The 13,118-nt window shown below is 59.4% G+C and overlaps 1 protein-coding gene across 1 annotated transcript in view; it reads left to right on the top strand.

The window, feature by feature from the left end:
* Positions 1-13,118, top strand: part of CRAMP1 (cramped chromatin regulator homolog 1) — a 54,064-nt gene that overhangs the window by 30,588 nt on the left and 10,358 nt on the right. Inside the window, exons 6-13 of the mRNA XM_040635560.1 lie at positions 2,309-2,394; positions 2,851-2,974; positions 4,003-4,084; positions 4,528-5,673; positions 7,985-8,162; positions 10,084-10,265; positions 10,348-10,422; positions 12,556-12,637. Of these exons, the coding sequence (XP_040491494.1) occupies positions 2,309-2,394; positions 2,851-2,974; positions 4,003-4,084; positions 4,528-5,673; positions 7,985-8,162; positions 10,084-10,265; positions 10,348-10,422; positions 12,556-12,637 (1,955 nt within the window). The remainder of the gene's footprint in view (positions 1-2,308; positions 2,395-2,850; positions 2,975-4,002; positions 4,085-4,527; positions 5,674-7,984; positions 8,163-10,083; positions 10,266-10,347; positions 10,423-12,555; positions 12,638-13,118) is intronic.

The raw sequence follows: 13,118 nt of genomic DNA, 5'->3' as shown, positions 1-13,118 counted from the left end.
CACAAAAGAGCAGTTTAACGGTAAATGTAATTATCGCAAACACAGGTGCCCCGTGGTGCGGCCTGGGCTCCCCCCACCCCCTGGCTCTGTGTTGTTGGTTTGGTGCAGATACAACAAGAAGTGATGGGCAGAGAGGCCCCCCAGCCCTAGAGCTGTTGCCGGAGACCTGCTGGGACCGAGTCCACCTTTCGCACACCCACACAGCACTTAGCTGCCTCTGTTTCCCCGGTGTCCGGGTGACAACATCTCGAGTGTTTGCTCGCAGTAGAGCGAGGTGCATGTCCACGCGGACTCCATCCTCTGAGCCACGCCGCCTGACATAGTGGTGGGGAGCGGGCTTCCTGGGCTCAGCCTGCCCACACCTCAGCACCGCTCATGGTGCCCATGTCTGATTTCCGGCACAGAAGGGGCTCAGCTGGTACTCGGGTGGGTGCGTGGAGGGGCCGCTGCCATGGAGGCTTTGGTGCTGGAATCCTGTGAGATGGGCTCCCTCAGCCTAGTCCTTCCCTGCGTCGCACCTCCCTCTTGGCCTTCTAAACGCCCTCCGGGGGCCATGGTGAAATCCACTGTCCAGGGGGAGCACTATCTCCCTTCCAAGGAGGCGGGTTGTGCGGCTTTGTCTCCTCAGAGGTGGAAGCTGCGTCTGGGACGGCCCAAGGCTGGCTGGCTCCTCCAGGACGTGCACGCGCCCAGGGCTCGGACGGCGCCCGGGGCTGGTGCCCACTGCAGACTGTTGTGGGCACTGTGCTCTCCGGTTTTAGGCAGTGGTGTTTCAGACTGATGTTTCCTGCAGCCCTGTGACGTCTTCAGCAAACGTCCAGTGGTACAAACCCTAACCTTCACACAAGGAGACCCCAGCCACCTTGTCCCCGCTCACCTCCAGAAGTAACCATGGACACAAATGTCATGTGTGTCTCTGAATTTTCCTCTAAGGGAATTTATGTGCATAAACGTACAGATGCAAATTTAAACGTGTACAGATAGAATTATATTATTTTTTTCACAAGCTTGGTATCATACCACATGCATTCTGTAACTTTTTCACTGAGGTTTTCTTAGAAACAAAATGGCCAGGACATGGGGCGCCTGGGTGGCGCAGTCGTTAAAGCGTCTGCCTTCGACTCAGGGCGTGATCCCGGCGTTCCGGGATCGAGTCCCACATCGGGCTCCTCTGCTGGGAGCCTGCTTCTTCCTCTCTCACTCGCTTGCTGTGTTCCCTCTCTCGCTGGCTGTCTCTCTGTCACATAAATAAATAAAATCTTAAAAAAAAAAAAAATTCATTAAAAAAAAAAAAAAATGGCCAGGACAGAGCAGCTCTCTCCTGGAGGGGTCACAGCATTCAAAAAATGGGTTAAAACAGAGTCATAAAAGCAATATGCAATATACTAGACCCTTTTAGAGGATATAAATTTCCGTTGTTCACTAGCCACTGGGGAGCTGGCCAGAGCTTTTCCTGTGACTTCTCGGGGTTCCGCGGTGATTTTGTACCCAAAGCGCTAGCCTGGCTGCACCGTTCCTGACTTCCTGCTCAAAGCAGTCCCTTGGGGTCCCCCAGTCTTCCAGAGTTGTCTTGACTTCACTGTCGTGTTTTGACACAGCCAGCCTTTCTTGAGTGTATCCAGAGCTTCACGAGTGTGTTTTTGAAAGGGGCTTTTTCTAGTGTTCTGTTCATCAGGTACAGGGAAATTCTTTAGTTTGTGTCATTCTAACGTTATTTAAGTTCTTGCCATGGCGGTGTTCACACAGCGTTCTCCCCAGCTGTGGCAGATTTGGGGTGTGCCTGAGGTCTGTTCCGAGAGCTTGAGGGAGGGGCGCCCTGTGTCTGTGGGCTGTGATGGCTCCTAATCCCTTGGGTCCTGCTGCTGTGGCTGGCAGAGGGACCACAGAGCATTGCTGACGGGGAGTAGTGGCTGCCTTGAGGAGGGCTCAGACCTTCTGCTCTCGAGGGACCCCGAGGAGGAGGAGAGAGGGGCGTGCAGGTGACATCTGCTGGGGCTCCTGCACAGTGAGCTTTCCAGGGGATGGACCACAGCTGGTGCTCTGCCACCTGCCAGGCCGGGGGGCGGGCACGCTCCTGTGAAGGGCAGGCAGCCTCTTTGCAGTGTGAGGCATGGGCGGGAAGATAGTGGGACCTCCAAAATCATGGTGTGGTCTCCCCGTGTGCAGCGGCCTGGGACCCCAGGAGCTTCGTGAGGACCTTCAGCCAGGGCCCTCATCTGTCCAAGCTCTCACTGGCCCTTCCGTATGTGCTAGTTGGGGGGCGGCCGTTCACTTAAAGGCCTCACTGGTTCCCTACAACCCTTTGCAGGGCCACCACCGTGCGCTACAAAGGGAGAAACCTGCGGATCAAGGCACCCATGTGCCGTGCGCTGAAGAAGCTCTGTGACCCGGAAGGTAGGTGACCACGGATGTGGGGCTGCTCCCTGTGGCAATGAGCAGGCCGGGCTGGAGGTGTTCTCTCCCAGTGGCTCTGTGTCTGTTTCATCCGCTCCTGCCCATGGGCAGCACCTGGACTCGAAACTCTGGGTCACAGCAGTGTGTCCCCTTAGGAAATCAAGTTTAGCTCAGAAGCCACAGCCTGTTCAAAGTGTTCGCCAGTGTCACCAACAGGTCTCGTGTGGCCTCTTGTGGCCTGGTCCGTGGCTCTGGCTTGCAGATACACACGTGGCCATGTTGGCATCCCTCCTTCAGAGCACGAATCTTTGCGGCCTTCTCTGCTGGCCTTGCTTTCACTCACAGGGCTGTCTGCCCAGAGCTCCTCGTTGGTTCTTTTAGTTGTGTGGCCAAGCACGTGGCGTTTTGCAACGAGGTTCACGTGTGCCAGGCTCTCACGGCCCCTTCCTGTCACAGGCTTGAGCGACGAAGAGGACCAGAAGCCAGTGCGCCTGCCCCTGAAGGTCCCAGTTGAGCTGCAGCCAAGGAACAACCATGCCTGGGCCCGCGTGCAGAGCCTGGCCCAGAACCCGAGGCTCAGGTAATGTGGCCTTCGGCATCTCCGGGGAGAGGTGCGGCTCCCCCGGGGCACCGATACCACATTGGGGAGGGGGGGGAGGGACGCACTGTCGTGGCAGCCCTCAGACCTGAGTCCTGGGAGTGTCGAGCTGGAGTTCCACGCCTGGCAGGTGCTCTCAGGCCAAGCACAGGAGACAAAAAGATGTCATGGTTAGCAGGTTGATGGCGACAGATTCTTTCCCTCGTCTTCCCCCTCAAGACCCCTCCCACTGCTGTCTTACCATCTCCCTAAAGATTTGTGCCTGACGTAGACACAGGGCCCCACTGTGAGTGTGGACTGTTTTTCATTTAGACGTTAGACCTCTTTTTTGATTGAGATAAAATTCTTATAACCTGCAATTAACCGTCAGTTATTTTAAGGTGTCCTACTCAGGGCACTGAGTACCTTCACACGGCATTGTAGGATTTTCCCTGCTATCTGGCTCCAGAACAGTTCATTACCCTAACGTCTTGTACCCACTACACCTTCACTCCCCACCCCCCAGCCTCTGCCACCGGTCAGATATGCTGGTTGTTCACAGTTCTCGTAGAGGGAACAGTGCAGCTTGCGGTCTGCTGTCTGGCCGCGCTTGCCGAGCGTGACAGTTCATCTGTGTCAGGACTTTTTGCTTCCACATGGATTTAAATTCTCTTGGCGTTCAGGCTGGTGAGGTCCACCTTCCTGGACCCAAAGTGTGCTAATAGAATAGGGTGGTGGGTTGTGCCACGGTCTGTATCCCGGGGGAGATCTAGTATGACCTGTAAAGGGCACATGGGAGCTCTCTTTTTTTCTTACAGCTTCACGTGAATCTGTAGTTCTCTCAATTTAAAGGGCTAATTTTTAGGAAAAGGAGTCAGTGGCCCTGCGGGGGCACCGTGCCTCCGGCCCCTTCTTTGATGCCCCTTCCACAGTCCGTGGCCTCATCTCGTCTTGCCGCCGCAGCCTCGTATTCCTCAGAAGGTTCCCTTCCTGCGTAACAGCGCCTTGTCCTGCCTGTGGTTTCTCTGTAGGATGATTGTGGAGCTCCACCGGAAGGTCTCCAGCCTCATTGAGTTCTTGAAACAGAAGTGGGCGCTCCATGAAGTGCGGATTGTATCCTTTTCCTGCTAACGCGGCGTCGCCCATACTCTGCAGCACCTGCTGCATGAGGACGCGGTCTCACGTCTCCGTCCTGAGAGTGCAGAGGGCCCCGTGGGGGGTGCAGAACGGGAACTAAACCACAGTCCCTCGTCTTCTGGGGTTCGTGTGCAAGCCCCTTCCTACTGTCTGCTCTGCACGTGGCCACCATCTGGCCTCCGTGGCAGGGTTGGGGGGCACGCAGAGCATCACTGCCAGCAGGTTGAGTAAAACAAGAAAGGACACGGCCCCAGGCTTCTTGTGTCCTTGGCCGCCTGCCAGCCTGCCATCCCCACCGGGAGGGTGCCCATTGGGTCTGTCATTGGTAAAGGAGGAAATGCCCGGCTCGCGCTCTTTCTGCGGCCCGGCAGCACACAGCGGGGTCTGGTCCCGTGGCTGCTCCTTGACCGTGCTCTCAGCGGAAGACGCTGGAGGACCGGCAGCTGCAGCACTCGCTCACGGAGCCGTTGCAGGAGAAGGTGGCACTGCACCTGTTTCCGGGAGAGAGCTGCACGTTAACGCCGCTGCCGGGAGTGGCCCGTGTTGTGCACTCCAAAGCCTTCTGCACGGTGCACTGGCAGGAGGGTGGCCGGTGCAAGCAGAGCTCCAAGGACACCCACACATTGCCTCCAGCCCAGATCCTGGGCATCCAGAGTGGCCAGGGCACGGCCAGGGGCCAGGTGAAGTGCCCACGGGGCAGCGCCGAGGGCAAGGGCCCGGGACGTCCCCCTCCTTCCACCGATGCCTCACAGAGCTCGGGAGAGAGTTCTCCTGAAAGTGCTCCTGGGGAGGGGGCCGCCCCGAGCCTCAGCAGCCTAGACACTCCTGACAGGCTACCCCCTGGGCTCCAAGATGCTGGGGGACGGCTTGAGAAGACCCCCATGGCCACGCCCGCGGAGGGCAGGGATGGCCCCGCCCGAGAGCCTGCGGATGCGATGTGCGCCTGCGGCCAGCTCCCAGAGCTGGAGGATGAGCTCTCCCTCCTTGACCCCTTCCCACGCTACATGAAGTCCTGTCAGGACCTCATCATCCCCGAGCAGTGCCGCTGTGCAGACTTGCGGCCCTCAGGGTGCGCCTCCCCAGAGACTCGCGTCCCAAGCAGTGCGGAGGTGGCTGACCTTGCCCAGGCTGGGGCGCCATCCCCTGTGCGTGCCCCACCGGGTCCAGAGCCTCAGCCCAGCCCCGGGCTCCAGCCAGATGTTTGCACTAAAGACTCAGCAGATGCCCTTGCAGAGGAGCCCCAGGAGAAGGTGAACCCCTCGGATCCCCCGCCTCAGGGACAGCCTGCCGCCCCTGCCAGTCGGCTGGCCCAGCAGCTCCGCGAGGAGGGCTGGAACCTGCAGACCTCTGAAAGCCTTACGCTGGCCGAAGTCTACCTCATGATGGGCAAGCCGAGCAAGCTGCAGCTGGAGTATGACTGGCTTGCTGTGCTGGGCCCTGAGGGCCAGGCCCCCGGCGGGCAGGCCCAGGGCCCCCACACCGGCCCCCCGCCCCCCACCTTCCACAAGCAGCGCCTCCTCAGCTGCCTGCTGAGGCTCATCTCCACTGAGGTCAACCCCAGGCTGGTGAGTGGGGGTCGAGGCACAGCCCGAGGGCACCGCGGGGGGGAAGGAGGCGGGGACCCAGGTGTCCGGGCGGGCCACGTCTCCTTTCCTCGGGCTGGGCTTTGTCAAGAGGGCTCCAGTTCGCGGCAGGCACGGGTCCTGTCCTGCGTGGCTCACACGAGGCTCCAAAGACGACAGTGACCAAAGAAGCCGTTCCTTGTCAGGTTTCGGTGATGACGCTAAGCCCTCCCCTGCTGGCCAGGGGACAGCGTGTGTAGATGCCGTAGCCGTGGCCAGGAGCCAGGCAGGAACCTTGCAGCTCCCAGCGGAGGGAATGGCAGGGTCGTTTGTGTTTACATACTGGGAGGACGTGGCACGGCTTCTGAGGAGGGAGTGGGGAGGGGACAGACGGGGTGCCGGGACAGCACCCAGGGCCTGGGTGAAGGGCTCTGGGGCTCCTTGGGGGGCTCCGTGGGGTATGGTCCCTCAGCCTGGGGAGGGGCCATGACCCCCTTCTGGGGCATCTGGTCCGCAGAAACAGGGTGGAGGATGCCACCAACGAGCATAAGTCCAGCGGGCTTTCCTGGATTCAAGAGAACGGAGTCTGAAGCAGGGGCTCCTGAGCTGCCGTGTGGGCTTAGTGCGTGGGAACTTGGGGGTGCACCAGTTTCAGGAGCAGCGGCCAAGGGAGCGGAGCTTGGGGGCAGAATGGGCTGTGGGGACCCCCTGGGCCCATGAGTGCCCAGTCACATCTGCACAGCACAGCTACCACTTCTCCTGGACAGAAAGCCCTCAGTGTGCCCCCTGCATGGCTCCTCCACTCTCTTCCTGGCCGCATCCCTGCACTGCCTATGCCACAGAGAGGGCCCTTGGTAGAGAACACAGGGTCGTGCCTGAGTCAGTGCCGTGAGGGAGAGGGCTCTCACGGGGTGGTGGGACCTGGGAGGAAACTGCAGAGGCCCAAGGGTGAACAGTGGCCTTTAGATTTAGTGCTGTGGGGGCTGGTGCCCAGCGGGCAGGTGTGGGCAGCATTGGAGCGAACGGACAGAGATGATGAGTTTAGAAAACATTCTAGAGTGAGGCTCCTGGAGGAGCAGAGACTGGAGGGACAGGAGCATGTCTAGCGCCCTGGGGAAGGGGGCCAAGTGAGGCCAGCTCCCGAGGAGCCTGGGGCAGTAGGGGACGCAGGCGCTGGCCTTGGCTTTGACTGGGAGGGGAGGGCGGGACAGCTTGGGAATCCTGCAGAGAATTCAGAGCAGTGTACTCAGAGCCATGCCCCGGAGTGGGGCCCCAGCAGCAGCCTCTGCATCACCTGGGAACTTGTGACAGATGCACGTTTTGTGGGCCCAGAGACTGTAGGGGACCCCCTCTCCCCCCCACTGACTGTGATGCAGCTCAGTTGTGAGAACCACTGGGTAGAGGCCCGGGCTGGCTGGTCCTGAGGGTCCCCCGCGTGGTGGGGCACTGCTGAGCCAGTGCGGCCCACACCCAGGCCTCTGGCCAAGCGGGACCTTGGCAAGAGGTTGCTGGGCATGCAGGGGGGTGCTTGGATGGTGAGAGTGAATAAGCTAAGTAGGAGGGGACAGAGCAGGTGAGGAGTGGACAGGGGTCCCACGGAAAGGAAAAGGTAGGTCAAGATTGAGCACTGGACGAGCAACAGGCAAGGTTGCACCAAAAACAGAGGAAGGGGGTTCCCTAATTCACAGGAAGGTGGGCCCTGGTGGGCCCAGAGAGTGAGTGCTGGGGGGATTGAGGAGGGGGTCTCCGGGGTGAGGACAGAGGTGGGGTGGAAGGGGTGTCTCTGCGGTGGGGACCCTGGCCTTGAGCCGCAGCCTGAGCCTGGGCTTGCAGAACCTCAGCATTCTGACTCAGCAGAGGGCCCTTTGGCTGTGAATGTGTTTAATTCTAGAAATTGAATCTGTGTTTCCTTTCTCTGAATCACAGTCAGGAGAGGGCACCGTGGTTCTCTTAGGCAGGCTGTTTAAAAAGACGAGTTGGTGTCCCCACCCTGCAGCGGCCCTTCTGGTGGCAGGAGCGCCTCTCAGGCTGGCGGGAGAGCAGCTGCCTTCACGCGTCCCTGCCCGCTTCACCATGCGATGGGGTTGCCTGTCCGTGCCACCTACAGGCAGCGAAGCCAGGAGGGAGAACAGTTGTTGCCCAGAGGTTAAAGGTGGCATCTACCAAGTGATGTCAGGGACACTGACCTTTGCCACAGGGGGAATGTGATCTCTGAGCCCATTGGAGCTCCTCATGCCTCCAGCTCTGGGCCCACCGCCCGGAACCGTCATTCGCAGGCTGAGTTCGGCTTTTGTTGCGGCCATTTCTGTCCCAGGCTCCAGAAGGGAACGGCAGCTCCACGGCCTCAGTGAGGCCCGCCCAGGAGGAGCAGTCAGCTACGCCCCCAGGGAAGGTGGTGACCGTCAGCTCCCGGAGTCCCCGCTGCCCACGCAGCCAGTCTGCCCTCCGCAGCAGCAAGACCTTCTCTCCCAGCTCCGCGCCTTGCTCCTCAGGTGAGGCTTGGCCATCCCGCCTGTCTTCCTGGGTGTGGGGGCTGTGGCGGAGCTCAGGGCACAGGATGCCTGACGCCTGGCCCCGCTCACTGGCTCGCCGTCTTGCCAATGTTGTGTCGGAACAGAAATCCCCATCTCTCGCAGGGAGGGTGAGCACCGGGCCTGTCACATAGGCTCTGGGTCCTGGGTTGCTGGAGCCATTGGGAAACATGGGGTGGCCCTTGCCAGTTTGGTCACTTTGGGGGATCCCTGTGAGGTCAGTGAAAGCCTCCATAGCATGCTGAGTCGTTGGCTGAAAGCCTGAGAAGGGACTCTTTCCTTTGACGTTTGAAGTGCTAAGCGCTCAGGTAAGGGAGTCCCCAGCCGTTCCACGCAGTCTTGGAAGGAAAGGTGGGCTGACCTGCTGGTCTGCGCTGTTGGTCCTCTGTCCAAGTTGTATCTGGGGAGTCCCTTCCCTGCAGGGTCATTCCTTGGGTTATCTGGGACCTGAGACGACAGGGGTTGAGGACTGGCACGTCCTTCGTGTCCCAGGCCCCGGAGGCCTTTACGCCAGGCGGGAAAGGCTTTGTTACCATCCCCGTGGGTGCGAGCTCTCACTGCGGGACCCTGGTCGTCCTGGACACCTTGAGCATCCTGCACCGGCAGGCGTCTCTGTGTCAGGGCCGCGTGCCTCATGCGAGACGCAGTCCTGCGTCTGTTTTTAGTCTGAGCCGCGCAGGTGCAGTCACGTATTGGCTGAATAGACGTAATGTCCTGTTTGTTAACCGTTTCTAGGGTTATTTTCTTTTTTCTTTCTTTTTTTTTTTTTTTTAAGATCTATGTATTTATTTGAAAGAGAATGAGAGCATGAGCAGGAGGGGCAGATGGAGAGGGAGAGAGGCTCTCAAGCAGGTTCCAGCATGAGGCCCAGCATGGGCCTCGATCCCAGGACCCCCAGATCGTGACTTGAGCCAAAATCAAGACTAGCCACCCAGGCGCCCCGGGTTATTTTCTGTTCTGAGCCTGTCACCAGTTTTACACGTCTCTGACCGTGCTGCGGGTAGCCTGCCTGTGGAGTGAGAGCACTGTGTGGTGGCCTCCGGGGTGACGGAGCCCGGTTGGGTGTCTGCAGGTCAAGGCTCAGGTCGCCAAGGCCGGCGAGCGGCTGGATGCTGTACTCTTTCCTGCCTTCCACTCTGTTTGCACAGTGTCATAATTCTGTGCGGTCTTCACCGCCCTCGCTCCGAATGGAGAATGTTTCTAGACTAAGACACTTGCAGTGTCAGAGTCCAGACTGGTGCTCAGAGGGCCTGAGCTTAAATTAACGGATTTGCAAATGAAAACTAAGGAAAGGGGGCCCATCCCTACATGGATTGAGAGCGTGAAGACAGTTGTCAGTCTCGGAACAGCGGTTCCTAAATAAACATTTTCTGTCCTTTATCTCTGGATTGTCTTTGGTACAACAGAGATCTGGAGTGGGAACCGGCTGACCGCAGCCCATAGTCTGCTTGTCATCAAGACGGCCACACCCCAGCAGCAGAGCCTAGGGCAGCAGGGTCTGGAAGGCCCCCCAAGCCAGGCATTTACGCTCTGGCCCTTTACAGAGAAAGCTTGCTGATCTCTGGTTTATGCTAGATGGTCTGGAACGTTCTTCCAGCTCTCACATGTCCTTGCAGGCCTGTCTGCCCTTCCCACTGGGGATCAAAGTGGCGAAGTGCCACTGTGCTATCATGAGAGCCTGATTCACTCACGGTGGGAACTAGAGTTTCAGGGAGAAAGACAGGAAGGCAGGTTTTGGGGTCTGAAGTCTAGGAAATGCCTTTCAAGCAAATGGAGTCAGTTGTCATGTATTCCTTTCCAATTTTCTTCTGGAGAGAGCGCTCCTTTCGTGCTGGTGGTGCTGCCCGGTGAGTGGGCGTGTCTGCTGTCCCTTGGCTTCTAGGTCTGAGAAACCCGCCCAGACCCCTGTTGGTGGCGGGCCCTTCCAGCACAGGCAGCAGTGACTCAGACGGTGGCCTTTTTGCTGTCCCGACTACCCTGCCGCCCAACAGCCGCCACGGGAAGCTCTACTCTCCCAGTAAAGACACAGAACTGACTTTCCGTCAGCACCTGAACTCCATCAGCGTAAGTGGGGGGGTGCCACACGGCCGGCGGGGGGCGCCTGCATCTGGGGGCGCACTCTCACACCCACACCGTCTCCTTACAGATGCAGTCGGATTTCTTCCTGCCGAAGCCCAGGAAGTTGCGGAACCGGCACCTGCGGAAGCCACTGGTGGTCCAGGTCAGGGCGCCCGCGTGCGTGTGTGAGGCAGGGAGACCCCTGCCCCTCTTTCCTTCTGATGCTTAGGACAGACAGAGTAGTAACGGGGCCCCGACTGTTCCCTGAAATAAAGATACTCTTTGCACAGCATGAAAACCGCTTGTAAAAAAGACAGGAAGTGCTGGGGATTCAAGTCCCACGTGTCCCGGGTTAGGATATTTTCGAGGACTCTCGGAGCCCCTATTTATACATCAGTAGCCAGCAGAGGCAGTCGACAGGGTAGGTGGAGCGGCCAGAGTCCAGACTGTCCTGAGCCCACAGCAGGGAAGGCCGGGGGCCCGTGGAAGCTGTGTGCAGACCCGAGGGCACAGCCAGAGCGAGAGGCCCGTGAGTGCGGGCGAGACGGGAGCTCTGTAACGGCTGTGAGCCTAGAAATGTATGGACGTGTGTTGTTTGCCTTAAATGTAAAGGTGTGTGTTTGTCCTGTTGGTCTCTTCGAAATCTCTTCTTTTCTTGAGGTAAATCTACGTAGCAAGGGGAGATTGCATGGCAGGTCTCAGGCGGCACACCGCACGGCAGTCCCCCCTGATCCTCGGCTCTGCTTCCCCTGGTTTGTAGCCGAGGTCAGCAGGAAGCAAGTGATTCTCCTGACACATCGTCAGAGGGTCAGCAGTAGCCTCGCGCCACGTCACGTACCTGCGTCTCTGACCTCGCTAACATAAGTGTGTGTAGGGTTGGTGTCATCTGCAGTTTGAGGCATCCATGGGGGTCTGGGACACGTGCCCTGCGGGTGCGGGCGCTGCTGTGTTCTGGGTCCAGGTGTGGTGTGCGTGGGCGCAGCGGAGTCCACACGGGCACGTTTGGTAAAGTGCGTGAATCGTCCCCCTGGACGTGCCCCCCGGCCAGCAGTTCTGTGGCCCTCGGTCCAGGGTCGAGAGCCAGGCGGCCGGGGCAGTGTTCATTTAGCTTTGTAGCAGCTTCGTTACCCAGGCGTGAGTCACGCAGCCCAAAGGTCTGAAGGGCTTGCAGGTCGGCCAGCCATCCCTGCTGTCTGACCCCAGAACACTTCGTCTCTCAGGTGCCCCTCCCTCCAGCCCGGGGCAAGCACTGTCTCTATTCACGCTCTGTCTCTGGGGATTCATGCAAATGGAACCACACGCAGTATGTGGTCTTCTGCGTTTACTGTTTTGATAGAAAGTGTCATGGGCACACAGCCACGGCCCTTCATTTCCCTTCTGTGCAGGCTGCTTTCCCGCCAGTAAGGCGAAGCAGCAGGGCCACGGCAGAGCCTCGTGCTTCCTGCTGCCCTTCCGGACAGTGCACGTCTGCCGCAAAGCCAGCACGTGGCCTCTGCGGCTCCTTGCCATGTGATCAGGTCACCCTGCTGCCTCCTGGCGCTGGAACAGACCTGCTGGCCCTCCGTGTCATTGGCGACCCCAGTAGCACCCCCTCCTCTCTCCTCTGTGCTGACACTGAGGGGCAAGGGGACATCCTTTGCACGTTAGCAGAGAATGCACCTTGCACCCAGAGCCGGGAGTGTGTCATGATGAGGCAGATACCTTCTGTTAATGTTTTATTTCTACGACCGGTTCAGCAGTTCCCATAATGCTGTGCGAGGTGGCAGCCGCCACACTGGCCCTGCATGACTCAGAACCAGGAGACGGAGGCTGAAGAGCAAGGAGGGAGGGTGGGCACTGTACCAGTGGTGGGGCAGAGTGCCTCACACCCTCAGCACGTCTGTGTTGCCAGGAGCCACTTTATTTCCTTTGCCACAAGCGCGAGGGGCCCCAGATCTGGGGGTGTGTCTCGTAAGAGTCCGTGCCCAGTGCTCATAACACATGTACAGCACTGGGAGGGCCTTCTGGTCAGCACTGGGCCATCCTGGCATCCCTCCAACGTTCCCTGCGGAGGGTTGGCTCCTCTGGGTGCCTTTCTGAGAGGCCCAGTGTTCAGGGGCTCGGGGTCCGCGGGCACAACAGTCCTCAGTGTGCCCCGGGGCCCTTGTGTCATCAGCCCTCCAGTGAGAGCCCCCATGGGGACACACTTGGATCCCTCTCACCTGGAATGTCCTTATGGCCCATCAGCAGTTTTCTGAGTGGTTGCTGGTGCTGGGGTCTGTCCATCGTCTGATTATGGGCACGCTTCTCTCCACAGAGAACGCTGCTTCCTCGACCGTCTGAGCACCAGTCCCACAACGTCTGTTCCTTTTCCATCCTGTCCAATTCCTCCGTGACTGGTAAGCACTCGGGCTCCTCGAGTAATTGCTCACGCCTTTCCTATGCGTAGCCCCCTCTTCAGAAACGGCAGGACTTGCTGTCCTTGGCTCTCTACAGGATCCCGAGTATCCCTTTGTCCTTTCTGTCCACAAAGCCTGAGTGTGCTGCACTGGGGCCACGGAGGAGCAGGCGTGGACGCCTGGTGGGTGGTGGCGTGCGGGCAGGTCTGCGGTGCGGGAGGGGCCCCGGCTCTTGGAAGTACGTGGTCTTACACAGCGGGCCGCGGGCCGTGCTGACGCGTGCCGACTCACCATGTAAGTCCCAGCGTATGCCCTGTGAGCGTCGACGACTTCTCCTCGCACTCACTCTTGGCTGCAGAAAGTCTGGCGGGGGCGCCCAGTGGCAGAGGCAGAGCCGTGGTGTGGGACTGGCGGCTCTGCCTGCCTCCGCCTGCTGTTGAGGTCAGGCGCACGTCCCCCCCCCCCCCCCCCCCCCCCCCCC

The sequence above is a fragment of the Ursus maritimus genome, unplaced genomic scaffold (assembly GCF_017311325.1).
Source record: "Ursus maritimus isolate PB19 unplaced genomic scaffold, ASM1731132v1 scaffold_2, whole genome shotgun sequence".
NCBI lineage: Eukaryota > Metazoa > Chordata > Mammalia > Carnivora > Ursidae > Ursus > Ursus maritimus.
Note: the sequence above shows the minus strand (reverse complement) of the source record. Positions and strands in the feature narration are given on the sequence as shown.